The sequence below is a fragment of the Centrocercus urophasianus genome, unplaced genomic scaffold, assembly GCF_019232065.1.
Source record: "Centrocercus urophasianus isolate 14NV4802_14NV808 unplaced genomic scaffold, USGS_Curo_1.0 seq_9, whole genome shotgun sequence".
NCBI lineage: Eukaryota > Metazoa > Chordata > Aves > Galliformes > Phasianidae > Centrocercus > Centrocercus urophasianus.
Window position 1 is genome coordinate 20,440,585 of NW_024885532.1, and position 17,211 is coordinate 20,457,795.

Sequence of the window (17,211 nt, forward strand, 5' to 3'; positions counted from 1 at the left end):
TTCTTTTCACAGGCAGAACTGAAAGAGGCATTTATTTCCCTCCTCAGCAGCCACTTTCTCTAGATCTGACATCTCTGAGCACCGTGCCTGATCAGATAATGAATGTTTACATGTGACAGTCAGTGTTTGCAAACTGCCCCATTGTTCCCAGCCTCCAGTGGTGAAGCCCCAGTGCCCATCAGGACAAGAGAGCAACAGCAGAGGAAGGAAGGGTTTCCTTCCTGATGGGAACAGCCCTGATTAAACTGGAGATGGGGTTAACTACCCATTCAAACATATACACACAAAACACTGAAACAGATTGTCTGGCTCTGCATTGTATAATATTATCTAATCCCAAAGAACCATGCTAGTCAAACTGTGCCAGATGATGCTGCAGTGCTGGCAACCCATCAGCCAGAGTAATGATCACAAACTGTACTTTATCTTTTGTCCCTCTGGAAGAACATCCACTCTGTTGCCAGCCTGAGGTTTACCTCAGCCTCACTGCAGTTCCTTGAACACACAAAGTTGGTGGAGCTCTAATGAAGATTGGGGCTGGTTTGCTGATTGCAGAACTGGATGTATTTTATTAACAGCTGGTCGTCCTTAGCTGTAGAGTTTGTATCTTCAGCAGGAATGGATTCTTTCTTTGAATTCCTGTGCCATGGCATTGGCACTGGTTAGGCACTTGACAGCATGGTTGATGTGAAGATCTGCTGTAAAATCTGAGGGATGTCTTTGGTATCCATGGCAATAAAGGAGCGTCCTGCCGGCAGAGTCCTCTGCAGCCTGCAATGCAGAAGGAGGGACGAAACAGAATTACCATTTCCAATTACATCCCCTACTACAAGCAGGAGCTCCTTCAGAAGGAACGTTTTCCTCCTGAGTACCTTGCCAGCACATGTCATTTGTGCTGCTGTCACTGTGCAATTAAAGGCTTGGGAAAGCAGCAGTGGGAGGAAGGACTGAATGCAGTTGGGTCACAGGTCCTTCCAGCAAGACAAGGCTATTTCTAGTTTTTATTCACATCCTCTTTCTGACATGCATAACATTCATTTTGATTAAGGTACCAAGTGTCTCGACAAGGTATTAACCCATCCTGTGTTCTGATGGCAGCAAGACACATTCTCCAGAAAGGCAGATATTTACTTACTCTAAATACCCTGGTTTGATTGAACTCACAGCTCTTTCAATTCAACACATCGAGTGATTCTAAATGCGCTCTTTGTATTTCCTCTTCTAGACCACAGCAGATTAGATGGACAGATATTTCTCTGCAAATATTAGCCTGACACATTCTTATTCACAGCTTAACCTCCCTTAACAAAAAAACTAAACAAGACGTACTTCACTAAATCCATCTCCCTCATGTCCAGCCAGCAGGCTTGGAAGTCATTTTCTCACTGCTTTTTAAACAGGTTTTAGTTTATGCTCTACACCATTACTCCAATGATAAGTTAAGCCAAACTTTTAAAGTGAGTTTTTAAAAAGCTGCTACAAAGAATTTGCTTGTCCTTCCCCCACAGCAGTTACAGGAAGGCTTTGTCTAAAGCTGCCCTTGCACATACACAGATGCATCTTAGTGACAGCATTGTGCGCATTTTCCATTCCCAGTGAACTCGGCAATTACAAGATCTCTCCTTACACAGCAGGATATGGTCAATGCTTTTTTTTTCATTTATTACTAGCAGATGTATAAGGGCATTCTGTAACTGTAATCTGCCAGAATGGTGGTATTTTATAGTGCACAATGCAGCTCTGATGCACAGACCTGCAGACTGGGTTAGTGCTGGCAGTGCAGCTGTAACTTTCAAACTCCTTCAAACCTTTGCTGATTGAAACTACATACTGAGGGCCAGTTCCCTCTGGGGCATGCCTCACTCTCCCCCTGTCAAAACTGTGATCAGAAGCAGAAAGAGCAGTGTTATTCTTTGTGGCTGCAGCTTCCTGTTGTGTGTACTATTCCTCAGTGGACGTGGAACATCAGCTTGGGCAGAATTTCCTTATTTTCCCTGTACCCTGAGAGTTTCAAGTAGAATTATGTAATAGCACTAAGTGCAAGCGTATTGGCTCAGACCCTCCAAAGAATTTAGGTCTCTAACACAAGGGGAATATCTGTGTCAATTTTTTGGAAGTTTTAAAGACTTCTGAACTCCAGCTTTTCTTGCTTGCATGACTCCTGCTAGGCCAATATCCATTCACACCTTACACCACGGTCACTTACAAAGGAATGATGTCTCTGCCAAATCCTCCAGGAGGAAAGACTCAGGTGTCCCTTCAGATGCTCAGAACGCTCTGAACCAGCAGGCCACAAAGGAGGGTTGCAAGGACCCACGAACCAATCTCCTCCTTGACACAAGCTTTGCTTCTTTCTAACACGTCAAAAACTACAGTGGAGAGCACCAGCACGGACAACTATACCTACCTTCACTGTATTAAAAGCATCTCAGCACAGCTGAAGCTGGCAGAAGGACCCTCTGGGTCCCTCTGCTCCATCCCCTGCCCCAGCAGGGACACCCAGAGCAGGGTGCCAAGGGCCACATCCAGGTGGCTCTGGGAGATCCCCAAGGAGGAGACCCCACAGCCTCTGGGCAGCCTGTGCCAGTGCTCCATGACCCGTCCAGCGCAGAAGTGCTTCTCACATGCTGTTTTCTTCTAGCACAGTTTAGCTTTATGATGAATGGAAACAGTTATATTAGGAATATAGTAAAAAAAAACCTTACCTATCTGCCTGGTCTCCTAAAGACCCTATAAATACGGCAAAAGCATTGACTTGTGTGTTGGTGGTCAAGACCTGGGCAAATTTTGATGGTTCAATGCCGTATCGCTCCAGATTTGCATCACTCAAGACGATAACAAAATACTCATCAGCATCCTCCTTGGCAATTTCCCGAATGGCGTGCTCAGTGCCTTCCAAGGTATGATCTCCACTCATGCAGAACTGAGCATGAGCATGCATGACCTGTGTGCACAACATAGCCAAATGCAAATATGTAAGAGGACTTCATGAATAAACATTTATTTTGGCATGGAAGGAAGCAAATATTCGTTTGTGATATACTAGGGGATGCACGTTCAGAATTATGGCACTGCATCAGATACCACAGAAGATGCAGCTTTTTATATGTAACATGCTGTATTACATGGTGAATCACACACAGACAGAATCAGCACTCAAAGGAGTGCAAAATACTTTGATAAGCTGCAGTCTGAGTACTTCTATTGCTATGTATTTCAAAAAGAAAAGAGGGCTTAGTTCCTTAATTCTGCTTCCACCTGTTTATAATTTGCACTGGACTTTCAAGTTCTAACAGTGTCACGGTTAGTATCAAATATCTGACTCCTTATAGTGGCAGCAAGTTTCACAAATGCTGAAACACTTTGTTTGAGGTTTTATGACATAAATACACTGCATTGATGAAGCTGCTACCTATGCAGAGGGCAAGGAATTTTAGGTGCTAGAAAATCCAGCCCTTCTAACCCAAATATTTTACAAATATTTTTTGAAGGAAGCTCACAGTTAAAATGTATCAAGCTGCCAAAATAGCTAAATCCTGCAATACACTTGATTTTTTTTTTTGCATACTATTGAAGTAAAATGTTGATAAATACCCTCATTTTGCAATTGTGATTTACCATGTTTTCAGTCTACCATGTACCACAGTAGCAGCAGGATACACTTTCCCACTGCTACAGTGACATGCTAATTCCTGAAGGTACAAGGCTAAACTAATGACATGGCATCCCCTTATGGTTCAAATTATCCATGCTAGTAGCATCCCCCCATATTCTTTAGGTAGGACTATGTGTATCACTGTATAATGTTTGGAACTTCCTATACCCCTTGATAAGCAGTCAAAATGATACATTTATGACATAGCAGATGAGAATAAGGCATATCTAAGCTCCATTATTTTGGCACAATCTCTGACAGGCTCTGCTTCAGTTTGCTGCCTTCTTATCTGTCTTTTATCTCACTCTAATGCTTTGTAGTCATAAAATCCCAGCATAGGTTGTTAGTAGGATTTACCTTAAGAATCTTTAATCTTTGCTTATTGTTCTTGGGAATTTTCCCACTCTCAACCAAGGTGATGTTGTAGCCATCTCCTGAATGTCCAACAATATCATACTGCAAGAAAGAAAATTTCATCAGTTATCTGTTAGTCACACGTGGTCTCTGGGTCACAATGATACAAGATAGATCAGAGGTGATTTCCTTTCAACAAGAAAACCTGAACGCTCTTTACGGCTCACGTTTATGAGCTGCTGAAGGGAACTACTTGCAGTTTCTCACTGACATGAAAACATGGGAGAGAATCACAAAATAATGGAACAGCTACTTATTTCTATGTCCTGTTCTTTTTACCTCACTCCACCAACTGCAGAGCGGTGATGCATGAGATCAAGACCTTGCCCTCTCATACTGTCCACTCTTTTCTTTTTAAGCAGCCATTTTCTTTCTCTTGGGCCCAACAAACAGTGCATTGTTTGAGAGCAGCTCAAATGTCAGATTAATTGTTTTTGTGACCTCATTCTGCTCTGAAAAAAAAAAAAAAAGCACTACCAGCCTTCTTTTTTTGTAAATCAGCATTCCCTATAGCTGTGTGTTACTGATCAGAACCATTGCTAAATGTATGTAGAGCAGTGAATTCTAAGAGGCTCTGCTGTGTGTACAGCATTCCCTCCAGAAAGAGGCTGCATGTAGAGCTGTGCTAATTCAAATATCTCACTGAACAAGCAATGTTATAGTTGGAAGGCTTTTGCTTTATGTGAGAGCTACACGAAAACCAAGACAAGCTGAGTTATGGCAAGGTCCTGCCCTACCCTTTGTGTTGTGAATGTGGCAATCACCCCAAGGGAGAATTCAGCTGCAGGACAAAAGTGGATTTAAGAGCTGTCTGCACCAAGTGATGGAGCACAGTGCATGGATCCTGAGCCTGGAGAAACCCTCAGTGTCCCACAGCTAGTGTGACCTGCCCCTGGAGCATGGACATGCCTTTTCTCCCCCCTGACCAGCGGGTGCTGAGCTGTCTCTCAAGGAGCTCTTATGCAATATTTTGCCTTTTTGTTACCTTCTATTCATGCAGTGCTTGGAGGTCCCTGGCAGGTTCACTATCCCTAATTTCTACATAATCATGTGGTGAAAGGTCTTGTCCTCAAAGTCATTCTGCCTTTTCTTTCCCATTGAAGATAATTTTATTTGGTGCAAGTCAGGTTGTGGAGATTAGAGAAACAGCATTCAAAAGCTCTTTCAATTTGTTTCCATTTAGCGAATTTACTTGAAAATATATCAAGATTAAAAGAAAGCTGTAGCAGATGTAATATTTCTAAACATGACACCTCCCTCTGCAAAGCAACACACGTGCCACACACTATAGGTGTGCTTCACCCAGGGTCAAACTGTTTCAGTACAGCCTCACACAACCCAGACTTTCTTCCTCTGAAAATCACCTAATCACAGAATGGCCTGGGTTGAAAAGGACCACAGTGATCATCTGGTTTCAACCCCCCTGCTATGTGCAGGGTCACCAACTACCAGACCAGGCTGCCCAGAGCCACATCCAGCCTGGCCTTGAATGCCTCCAGGAATGGGGCATCCACAGCCTCCTTGGGCAACCTGTTCCAGTGCGTCACCACAAAAACCTTTATACAATCTTGTTTCCAGGTGTTCCCACATCATTCTGTTCCATTGGCTTCAGCTCCTGTTCTCAGCTTGTCCATGTCTTGTATTTGCCACCCAGCCTCATGTAAACCTTCCTGTCTGCCACACACTTTCTATTCAAAATGTCCATTTGCTTGTACACCCTTTCCTCACCATTAACTCTTCAGACTCTCTTTCCTGATGAATAGTGTTTCTGTTGTCCCCAAACTGGGGTCTTTCCAGAGAAAAGATAATAGTAAATGAAAAGACACCAATTTTGAGAAGATTGTTAGGATTACATTCAGCTCTCTTTGTAAAGAATACGAGACTAAACCAAGAACTTAAAGAGCACACGGAGCACGCACGTGTATTGTTTTACAACAGTATTGAAATCAGAGGAACTAAATAAAGCACTGGCTCAATGGAGCAGAAAATATACAGCGCTAATGTGGTTCTTATATAACGTCCACAGATCTTCAGGGTAGGCTCTTAAATTATGAAACCCCACACATCCTTTGCTGAACAGTTCTTTATTACCCTTAAAATCAACAATGTGATTATGGAAATCCAAGTGCTGTCTTTCTCCCTTGCAAAAAAGAAGCTTGACTGCTTTATAGTGGGATCCTGCCCAGCATTTCATGGGCTTCATCCCCAAGGTCCTTGTAGTCAGGCAGAGCTCATGGGAGCAGGCAGTGCTTTGCTATTTGGGAACACCATTTTGGTTGTTGGCACACTATGATGGGCGGATTTCATCTTGAGAAGGTTGGGTTTGAACTTGGTCTGACAGCCTGTGCGAAAGGGACGGCTCTAACTCTGGATGTGGCTCTGGGCAGCCTGGTTTAGTGGTTGGCGACCCTGCATATAGCAGGGGGGTTGAAACCAGATGATCTTTGAGGTCCTTTTCAACCTTCTATGATTCTAGGATTCCAACTCCTGGTTCAAATCCCATGGATTTACCCCCTCTGCATTTCTGCACAAGGAGGGAATGCAGAGGCTGGATACTATAATGCAAACTATTTCAGGTGTGCACAGCTGTTCACCTGGGAACATCAGGTCCTGTCTGCTCTGACCTTGGCCACCCATTCATTGTTTTCTGTGTTTGCCCATGCATGCATGTGAGTACATATATTTAACAGATGTTATCTGTTTTCTTGTTTCCTTGCCAACAGTTCACCAAGCTGTTTATGATTTGTTACAGAAGTGCAGTCAGGCAGCAGGAAAGAAGTACTTTCTCACTTCCTCCTGGCTGCTGCAGGCTGGGTCAAGTGGAGCCTCCCCAAAAGCAGAGTCAAACCCTACCTTGCCTATGCTGTGCTGTAGTCATCAGCCCTACCTCGTGCTGCCCTTCGCACTCCTCTCATCTCCCTGAAAGTCAACTCAGGGACCAGAAGTGGCCAAAAGCTCAATAAGAGCTCTGGGGAGCTGTGAAGCCTGATGAGTATTCATCCAGGCTTTCTTTCTCCTTCTAACTTGTGTTCTAATAAAACAAACCCTTAGTGTTCAGTGCTCTCCTGCTGTGAAAGGACAGCTACAGAGCCCTGGCCAGCTGGGAACCTCAACTACTAAGGGCACGTGCATGCTTTCTTAAAACCAGAGGCACTTTTCCTTGCACTTGCAGTGGGGCCAGAACACAGCTAAAGAGAAGCACAGAGAAAGGACCTCTGAGAAGCAAAGATCCACTGCAGTTTTCTCATAAATCTCCTTGGAGAATTTACAAGGATAAATTTAAAAGTGAGAGATGAGCTGTGATATGAGCTTAATGGAACAGAATTTTATTTTGTTTTGCTTTGTTTGTTTTTCACAAAACAGTGCAAGTACAGGCTCTCAGGACAAATCTAGCAGCAAAATATTTGTTTGCTACAGGGCAGGCTTAATTGAATTAATATATTGTTGTGTACACTGGCTTGTTTTCTTATAGCCTCAGGTACACTGAGCCAAGAACTGCTCCGTTCAGCTCTGGGTACCCAACATGTAAACACACTGTATCTGCAAGTACCTTAATTTGACCATTCTTTCTCACTGGTTAAAGCAACCCCTGCTCCGTGGCTACATTTGGCACTGAATAGATGGCTGCTGCTGGATAACATGGAAGACTATGTCTTCTGCAGCTGCCGTACTGAAAGCTGAAAGAAGATGCATGCTGGATGTAAAAGGCAGTGGGAATTAGACAGGCCTCTCCTGGAGGGCCACATCTTTACAAACTGATCTCTTCTTTGGACAACATTGAACATTTTTTAAATTTTATTTCAAGTCCTCTGTTTGTTATTTAAAGGAAACTACTCTGCCAAGCATGTGAAACATTTTTTCTTTTCCTGAATTAAGAGTAATGAGGTAATTAGGAGTAATAAGATATGAGGTAATAACAGTAACAAGAAATTATAGGTAAATTCTCCAAATGGAGAATGCTGAACTTGGCTTACAAAATCTGCATTTTTTCCTTTCATACCACTACAAATACAATTTCAAGCTTTTCCTCCCAGTTATGTAACATGCCATTCATTGAACCACTTACCATTTTCTAAAGGCTTCATAAAATTGCCATTGTGCAATTTACTGGACATGCCTCCTAAATCTGCCATCGTGCACGTAAATGACAGTAATTAGGGATGATATAGAACCAGATGGTTTACATGACAGACATTACACTCTCCCTGCTGTAACAAAGAATGAGCTGCCCCTCTGTACATTTTCAAATAACTGACATGTACAATGAGGCACACAAAAGACGTCAGAACTTCAGTCCTGCAAAGCAACTTGCTTATTATAGCTTACAGACAAGTAGGATATGTACCCACACATCTGACGGGGTCAGGTGCATTTGTAGCAACATATTTAACCTCCACCACTAGCATGAGATTGGGAACATGGCTTCTCTTACCTCAATCACTCCCACTCTTTTCTTTATTAAAGTAGTTCAGGGGAAGCGTGGACGAGATGACAACGAAGGAGGGCTTTGAAACATGGCTCTTAATTTAAATGGATTTCCTGACTGTAGGATGAGCCTCCCATTTCCCCCTTGACAAGGAATGATTCACTGCCTGCACTTATGGGAAATGGAAAGAGGCAGTTTGTTCTGCGCAAGCATATAAAGCTGACAAGTACCTGCTGGCACTCTTCTGGCTTTAGCTGTAGATGTTCCTGTTCATTTCAGGGGAGTTGGACATAGCTAACCTGTGAGTGTTCCTTCCAACTTAAACAACTCTATGATTCTATCACATCATCACCTGCTTGGTACAGTCAGATACCCAATATTTAGCTTCTCTAGAAAGGATGAGGTTTTCTCTCTCTACCCTCTTCTCTACCAATCAGACAGACAATCATCGTCAGTATTACCAAGGGATATTATGCATGGGCAAAGCTCTGCTGGCAGGACAAATCAACCCACCTCATAGATTCAAGACCTTATTTAGTGGAGAACAAACCAGGTACCAGTAGAAAAGTGATCTTGAACGAGGGCAAAGAATTGGTTTCAAGACTTTGCACGGTGCTTAGATAATTGGAGTAGGGAATATTACTGTGAAAATCTCCTTTGAATGTTCCACTTAAAAAACCTGATGGTTCCCCAGATTCAACACTTGTTATGCAAGAAATCCCTCAAACTCCTTGTTGGTGACAGTGGGATTGAGTGCACCCTCAGCAGGTTTTTGCATGGCACCAAGTTGAGTGGTGTGGTTGACATGCTAGAGGGAAGTGATGTCATCCAGAGGGATCTTAAATGGCTTAAAGAGGTGGGCCCACATGAAATGCAAGGTGCTGCATCTGGGTTGAACCAATGCAAAGAATAATCACAGGCAGAGCCTGTAGTAGATTTAGATTAGATTTTATGAATAAATTTTTCATTATGAGAGTGGGAGGCACTGGAATAGGTTGTCCAGAGAAGTTGTTAAAGACTGGAGTTACTGGTATTTAAAAAAGATCACTGCACCTTACTCTCTGAAGACCTAATTACATTCATTAGAAACAGAGGAACTGGCATTCTGGTGTTCTGGTTATTCTGGTGTGTATTCTGGTTATCCCAGATGTAGTAACTGCCATAGCAGACTAGACATGAGAAAAGCTATATTTTAGAGCTGGAGAGTTTAGAAATGCTATTTATTTTCATCAAAGAAATAACACAAGAAGTCCATTATTTCCAATGGGAGATTTCCGATGCAAGTGAATCATGCAATTTTGGTTAAAATCTGCTTAATCATTGGATCATGTAAAGACAAATCTGACAACATAATAAACAGCTTGATTTGTACTCATTTTTGGGGGCAATTTTAACAGCCAGTGAAATTTAAGGCCACATCCTGTTTAGTATTCTCATCATCTTCAGAGAGCCTTGTAATATTTGTGTAGATATGCTTTGAGTGAATGAAATCCCAATGGGACAGCAAAGAGAGATATGGAGGAAGAAAAATACTTTTCTTCCCTTGAGCAAAAGCAGCTCTGAGGTTGACAGAGCTCATAGTAAACCTGGCCAGCCCCAAATCAAGCTGCTGTTACTGGCCCGCCAAAGTCTTCTCTCTAGCGCGAAGAGCGTTTAAATGAAAGAGAGGTTGCTTAGAGCTGACTGAAGTTGAACAGATGTTGAAGCTGCAAACAACTTTTTCACCTTGCTATAACACTCCGTGCTCAGTTTGAAGTAACAAATTAGCCTTACAGCTCTCTTGACTCATAGATTGTGTGGATAACATTGTTCTGGTTTTCTTTTTTAATTCTGAAGTGGATGCTCTACGGATGTTTACAGTGGCATTCTGATGATTTCTGTGTTGTTCTCTGCTCTTTTGCTAATTATTTTTAGCATACAATTAACTTTTTGATGGCTGGTGGTCTCTGTGTTCAAAAAACCATGCAACATAATTACAAAGGTTCTTTTCAGAGCCCTAATAAATCACTCAGAGTGAGCATCAGTGGACAGCTTAGAGTTCCTCACTCTGCATTTAAAATCAAGATCGTCTTTTTCTATTTACAGTACTTTACATTTGATAGCCCAAACATCATCTGCCATTTTATTTCCCAGTCACTACTTACTGCCAGGTCTTTTTCTCCCACTTTTTGCCTTTTTTTTCCCAAATAATTTCATACAAATAGTAACTTCTGTCACTTGACTATCCATCCTCTTTTCCAAATCACTTGCAAACATACAGAACATCACTGGGAGTGGCACAAATTCTAATGCAGTTTCACCAGTGACCTTCCTTTACTTCCATACTCTGAAAAATGGCCACTTACAGTTGTCTGTTTTCATTAGTTTAGCTGTGTTCATTTCTCTGAGAGCTTTCCCCTTTACTTCTAAAGCATTTCTATTTCTGTATGAACCGATGGTGAGGGACCTTTTGACAAATGCTTTTGGCCAAGGAGACAGTCAACAAACCTTGCCTGTCACATACATATAGATGCTTCAGATGCTTCACTTTCCTTTTAAAAGCCATGTTGACTCTGCTCCAAAATATTATACTTATCCATGCATCCACTGCTTTCGTGGATGATCCTGCATTTAATAATACTAATATGCATATCGTTCAGATACTCCTGATTTACCAAATACAATCACTTTGTATAATTGCACTTCCCCCATTAGCATTTGTTATTAACATTGCTGTTATCAGCAAGCAGGACCTATATGAGCAGCTGACTCCTTTCCCATTTCCTTCTTAATTACAGTTGAAGTTCCCACATAACCTCTCTAGGCTACTGTACAAACTTACAGTTACAGCATTTTTTCTCAAATAGGAATGCAAACAGAAGCTCACTCTCTCCCCTGCCCATTTTCATGACATTGGCAGGAATTGAATATTTTTGGGAACTCAACCACTGTTTCAGATTTGTTAGAAGTTGGACAATGTGTTCTGAAGTTGAAGGGCAACAAAGCATGACTGACATAGTACGACAGCATGAGATTTTACTTAGGAAAGTGGGCTAAAGACATAGTGCTTGTCTCATCTTACAGCCTCTTCTCTTACAATTGCAAGACTGAATGATCACTTTTAGAAGATATTCTAGGAGGATAACTCTATATGTTGTGTTCTTCAGAGGAGATTCTATGGAAGAACAGTAAGATTATGCTATCAGAGGAACAAGACAAACCTGACTGAACTGAATTTGGACTAAGCATTACACTAATCTTTACTTAGAAGATTTTACATTTTGTTCTGATGCACTTTATGTCTCATGATTGAGATGCTCTTCAGTAAAGACATCTGTATTTTTCCATAAAACACCGAGTTTGTTGAGAATAAATTCGATTGTCCATTTCTGCCATTTTTAAAGATAAAGAAAAATGCCTGAGGCATTGTTTAGGTTTACACAGACAAAAAAGAGCACAAAATTTATTGACATTTCCTTTGCAGGCTGCCGTTAAATAACATTCTGGACCCAGTGTCTGTCAGCACAGTAAATGGTTTTCTTGCTTTCACATCTGATGGACAAATAAGTTTGGTCTTTCTCCATCACCAAGCACTACTGTCCATACTCTGGGATGAGATGGAAAGGCTGGTCATTTCTGCATGTCCCTAAGCTTATATTTACCTCTGTTCTACAGTCTTAAGTATTTCTGTTCCAAGAAACAAATTAATCGATAAATGCAGAAGAAGGCAGCATATTTCAGCAAAAATTGGAGTCTTAAATTGAATTCTCCCCTGCTGAAGCATGTAATGTTTCTCATCCATTCACTAGTATTGTTTTTCAGTTTGCCAGAAACAGATTAGTGCCTTTATTTCCTTGCAAGAATGAATAATGTCCTTTGGCTAGACTGACCGCTGAAACACTTTTTCCGCTGTTCCATATAGCCTGTGCAATAACCACAGACCTCCTAGCAAAGCTGTAATTACCTTGAATTTGTGCTCATAATTCTCAAAAGCTTCCAAGACCATGCAGACAGCCTCCATGGAGCGCTCCAGCCGTCCGTCGACCCCGTTGAAGCGGTACATGCTTCCAGAAACATCCACCACTAAGCGCAAGCGTTTAGGCTTCTGCTGGGGGCTCCCAGGCTGGCAAGCAAACACAGCAGAAAAGAAAATTACACACTGCAAGTGGGAAACCTAAACATCACTACGGATAACACGCTTTGGAAAAAGAACCCACCAAACTGAGCAAAGCACAAAACCTTTCTCTAGCAAGAACTAATGATTTTTCTTAAAAAAAGAACAAAAATTTGTTAACTTTTTTTCTTTTTTTCCTGTGTTTCAAAGTTGCCGACAGATACCTCAATTCATTCTTTCACTTCACCTTCAATGACTGGAAACAACATAGCTTTAAAAATTCCACACATGCTTGTCAGGAAAATACTTTTTCTGGTCTCATTTGTTATTCTTCTCATCTCAGAAAGAATATTCTCAACTTTTCTCAGTCTGCCAAAGCTCATAATGGAAATGTTCTTCCTTGGCTTACAATACTAACAGAGACCCCTAGAAGAAAATCTAATCTGCTGAGGTTTATAATATTTCAAAAATGTTTGAAATCTTGCTCTGTTTAACTACTAGACTTCTCTTCATTCTCATTCCCAAACCATTATATTTTCCTGAAAACAACCTCTGTCTGTTTTAACAATTACTGGCACAGTACATTCCAAGGAGAGACTTTATATAGTGTGCACTGACATCAGTCTGGATACAAGTTAATGGCTATTAAATACGATTTGTCTAAAAACAGCCACATTAAAAAACAGATACTTAAAACACTTCTATGAAGTCGAAAGAGCTGCCAGCATTTGGGTGCTTTACTCTTTCATTATTTTCTCAATGGACTGCTGTACCCTCACAAAACAGGGGGGCTGAGAGGATCCGTTAAATCCTACTCTTTTTTTTAAAGCAAAATTTAAATATATATATATATATTTACTGTTATGACTAACTATACATTATAACTGAACTGTCTACACTGAGAAAATGCACTTTGAGAAAAGATCAGAAATGAGAATCTAATCATTTCTCCTGCACTGGGAGACAGAATACCTTGCATATCATGGAAAAATAATAGATTCATACAATGCTTTGTTTTTATAACATTTTCAATGATGTTGTGGTCTACAATAGCAAAAAAAAAAAAGTTACATTAGTGAGAAAATCTTTTCCTTCTATTTTTTATATGAACAAGCAGTTTTCTGATAATCAATTTCAGCACATACATATAAAATATAAAACAAGAGGACTAAACCTGTTGCACTGGATCAAAGCAAAGGACTGCTTAGACCAGCACCTCTCTGAGGGTGGCCAACAGCAAATGCATGGAAGATCATAGGAAGAGGTGAAGCAAATCTTCCATTTTGAGGCTGTCTCAGCAAAATCCTGATCCAGAGATGGTTCTTCTGAGTTTCTCATGTCTATACCAGTACAGCCACTAAGAAATCATCAATTCTTTTAGGCCCTCCCCTACTTTTCCCTACTACCTGTTGGATACTTACTTGCGGCTCAAGCTCTCCCCGCCGTTTATAAATGGCTTTCTCTCCTGTCAGCCCATCAATGATTTTGGTATCATCTAGTTCTCCAACAGCTTGGTGTCTCATCCATTGTCTTTCCTTACCCTTGGCCTACAACAAAAAAAAAACCCAAACCTTAATTCACTCACTGATTTGAAGGTATTTCAAGCAATTTAAGACCTACTGTACGTGACAGGCATATGAACTTTCTTTGTGGTTACATGACATTTTTGGCAAAAGCCAATGAAACCTAAACACATTTTCATAGCTTCTTTCCTCTCTTTCTATGAAAGAAGAGTCAGTACTGACAAAGAATACATTCCTCTGTAATTTTGTCCTCCTTAACATCTGATATGTGGGAGTTTACCTGTAGGCTGTGGAAATATTAACCTTTTTTCTTGCAAATGTGCTGGAAATTTGAGTAACAAATCTGTGCAAAACTATATACAACCAGAGGGACGTGCATAACTGGCAATTTATTTTACACTCTCCATTCAAGTAACACAAGAAAAAAAAAGGTGGCAGCCTTCAAGGTAAAACTAAGCTGCATTAAGCTTATGTAATAGTAAGTGGCTTCTTTTAAACCAACATTTGTAATACATTATTTTTCTATTTTAGAATAAAAACCTTGAAAATTGCAATACTCAAGAGATATTTCAATTAATTTTTTTTTTTCAGTTTATTTGAAAGAACATCACTTATTTACAACCTGCTTGTTGGAAATGCCTTACAGTCCAGTAACTCAAGTGTTTATGGGACTTCAGTATGTATAAACAACCACAGAAGATTAGAGATTCAAATATTTCAGATTAAAAAAAATCTATTTAGGAATAGTTTAAATGGATTGCTTCATCATAGTCCTCACGTCACAAGGTCATCTAAAGATGGCAAAGAGTACATACATGTGTTCTAAGCCTTATTTCATTTCTGCTCAAATGTTCAGTTTGAAGTTGTTTATCCCTGTAGTAAGGCCAGCCTGGAAATACGATTTTAAATTTATATATGTATAATGCATTTGCATGCTCAGCAAAATTGCTGGTTAGCAGCTGGAGGTAAATCAAATATCCAGAAGGACACAAACTGCCTGAGACATTGGATCTCAGGAATGAAAATCAGTTGCTCTTTGAGAAGCAGGAAGTGTTACATTACAAATCCCCAGCAAACGGCAGGCCTGGGATTTGAGAGGACAAATCATTGCAGTTTTGTACAGTCTGAGCAGTAAGATGATGGTTTCCTAAGGCTAAGAGAATCTTTGAAATTGCTTTGGTCAAAATTTATGAGGTTTTTCTTTTTAGCGCACATGGAAAAAGGCATTTTGGATTACTGCCTATTGCCAATAGCTATTCAAAAGTAATGGACTAGTTATCTATGAAAATAAGTGTGCAGAAAGAACACAAAGCCACAGGGAAAACGTTTTGATTAATTCATTTTACAGTATCGAGTTAACATAGCTGTGACAAGCACAGGTCTTTTTAATTACGTTATGTCAAAAGCTTTACAGATTCTTGCAGTACACGGAAACCTCAGCCTCTTAGTAAATCACATGAGGCTAAAGGGTAAAAGATTTCTTAAGTTATGAATTCAATCACTTGTTCTCTCTGATAGATTTCAGTGGTGCTATGGCTAGCCCAGGACTAACCATGTTTTGCAGTTGGGCATCCAGGAATTTGCTTCTACGCTAGCTTAGTAGTCTCCACTATCATTAACTACCCTTAGGATAGAGTTTGAAATCCCCTCTTCCATAGGCTTATTGATTCCCTTGTTGTCCTGGGAATTGTGTAACACTGCAAGAAGAGACCTGTAAATTCATAGAATCATGTCACAAAATCATAGAATGGCTCGGGTTGGAAGTGAACTTAAGAATCATCAAGCTCCAACCTCCCTGCCACAGGCAGGGCTGGCAACCTTCATATCTAATACTAGATCAGGCTGCCCTGATTCTAGATGACCCTTCCATGCTCCACTGAATTGCCACACCATACGTGTTCTCTTGCTGTGAAAATCACAGTAGGATAACACATGGCAAATTTCAACATCCCAACTAATGATTTCTTTAATGTGCTCCTACAGACAACGTGTTCAGTGAGCAGAGCCTGTCTAAAGTGAATCATGACACTTCCAGGATGATGTAGATGAGAAGATTTTGTTCTTAATAATCTTAGTCACCACCATACTGGGACACAGATACAGTCTTAAGACTTCCTGAGGTCTTTAGCTTTGTCAAATGGTTTTTATTTGCTTCCTTTCAGTAGATAGGAGGGAGAAACAACAGAAGACTATAAAGGTTCACGTAGATGAGGAAATTCTTAACTAGTCTCACTACAGTTTTCACTGAAAAAGATTTAGCTTTGGGGCTATTTGGTGTTCAAGGAACAGAGTGGGAAGAATATACTTTTTAATGATGACCATAATTAAAAATCCATGACTGTTTACCACATTATAAAGCTTATGCAACGTTCAGCTGATGAAAAAAAATAATAAAAAAAAGGAAAACAAAACTGAAATGTTATTAGAGGAACACAGAGTTTACATTCTTCTCCTAATACAGGAAAGGACGCTGACAAAATCCGACTTAAAATCTTACCCAAATAATACTAAAATTATTTAGACTACTTAGCATCAGCCTATTCAGTGCAGAATTTAGAGAAAGGCAACTAAGATGATCAGAGGGCTGGAGCACCTCTCCTATGAAGACAGGCTGATGGAACTTTGTTTATTTAGCTTGGAGAAGAGAAGGCCCCGGGGAGACCTCATTGTGGCCTCCCAGTACTTGAAGGGAGCATATGAACAGGAGGGGGAATGGCTGTTTATGAGGATGGATAATGATAGGACAAGGGGGAATGGTTTTAAACTGAGACAGGAGAGATTTAGGTTAGATATTAGGAGGAAGTTTTTCACTCAGAGGGTGGTGACGCACTGGAACAGGTTGCCCAAGGAGGCTGTGGATGCCCCATCCCTGGAGGCATTCGAGGCCAGGCTGGATGTGGCTCTGGGCAGCCTGGTCTGCTGGTTGGTGACCCTGCACATAGCAGGGGGTTGAAACCAGATGATCATTGTGGGCCTTTTCAACCCAGGCCATTCTATGTTTCTATGATTCTATGAATTTCTAGGCATTTCCTTACAAAAAAAAAAAAACCTTCTAAGTATTTGTGTTATAAAATGCACACACATATTGCTGGTAAGCTTC

At 40.7% G+C, this 17,211-nt stretch overlaps 1 protein-coding gene across 1 annotated transcript in view; it reads right to left on the reverse strand.

Annotated features, from left to right (window-relative positions):
• Positions 1-304: 304 nt before the first annotated feature.
• VWA8 (von Willebrand factor A domain containing 8) overlaps positions 305-17,211 on the reverse strand; it is a 180,329-nt gene continuing 163,422 nt past the window's right edge. Inside the window, exons 41-45 of the mRNA XM_042838730.1 lie at positions 14,010-14,135; positions 12,439-12,597; positions 4,013-4,111; positions 2,706-2,944; positions 305-771 (exon numbers count right to left, since the gene is read on the reverse strand). Of these exons, the coding sequence (XP_042694664.1) occupies positions 663-771; positions 2,706-2,944; positions 4,013-4,111; positions 12,439-12,597; positions 14,010-14,135 (732 nt within the window). The 3' untranslated portion in view covers positions 305-662. The remainder of the gene's footprint in view (positions 772-2,705; positions 2,945-4,012; positions 4,112-12,438; positions 12,598-14,009; positions 14,136-17,211) is intronic.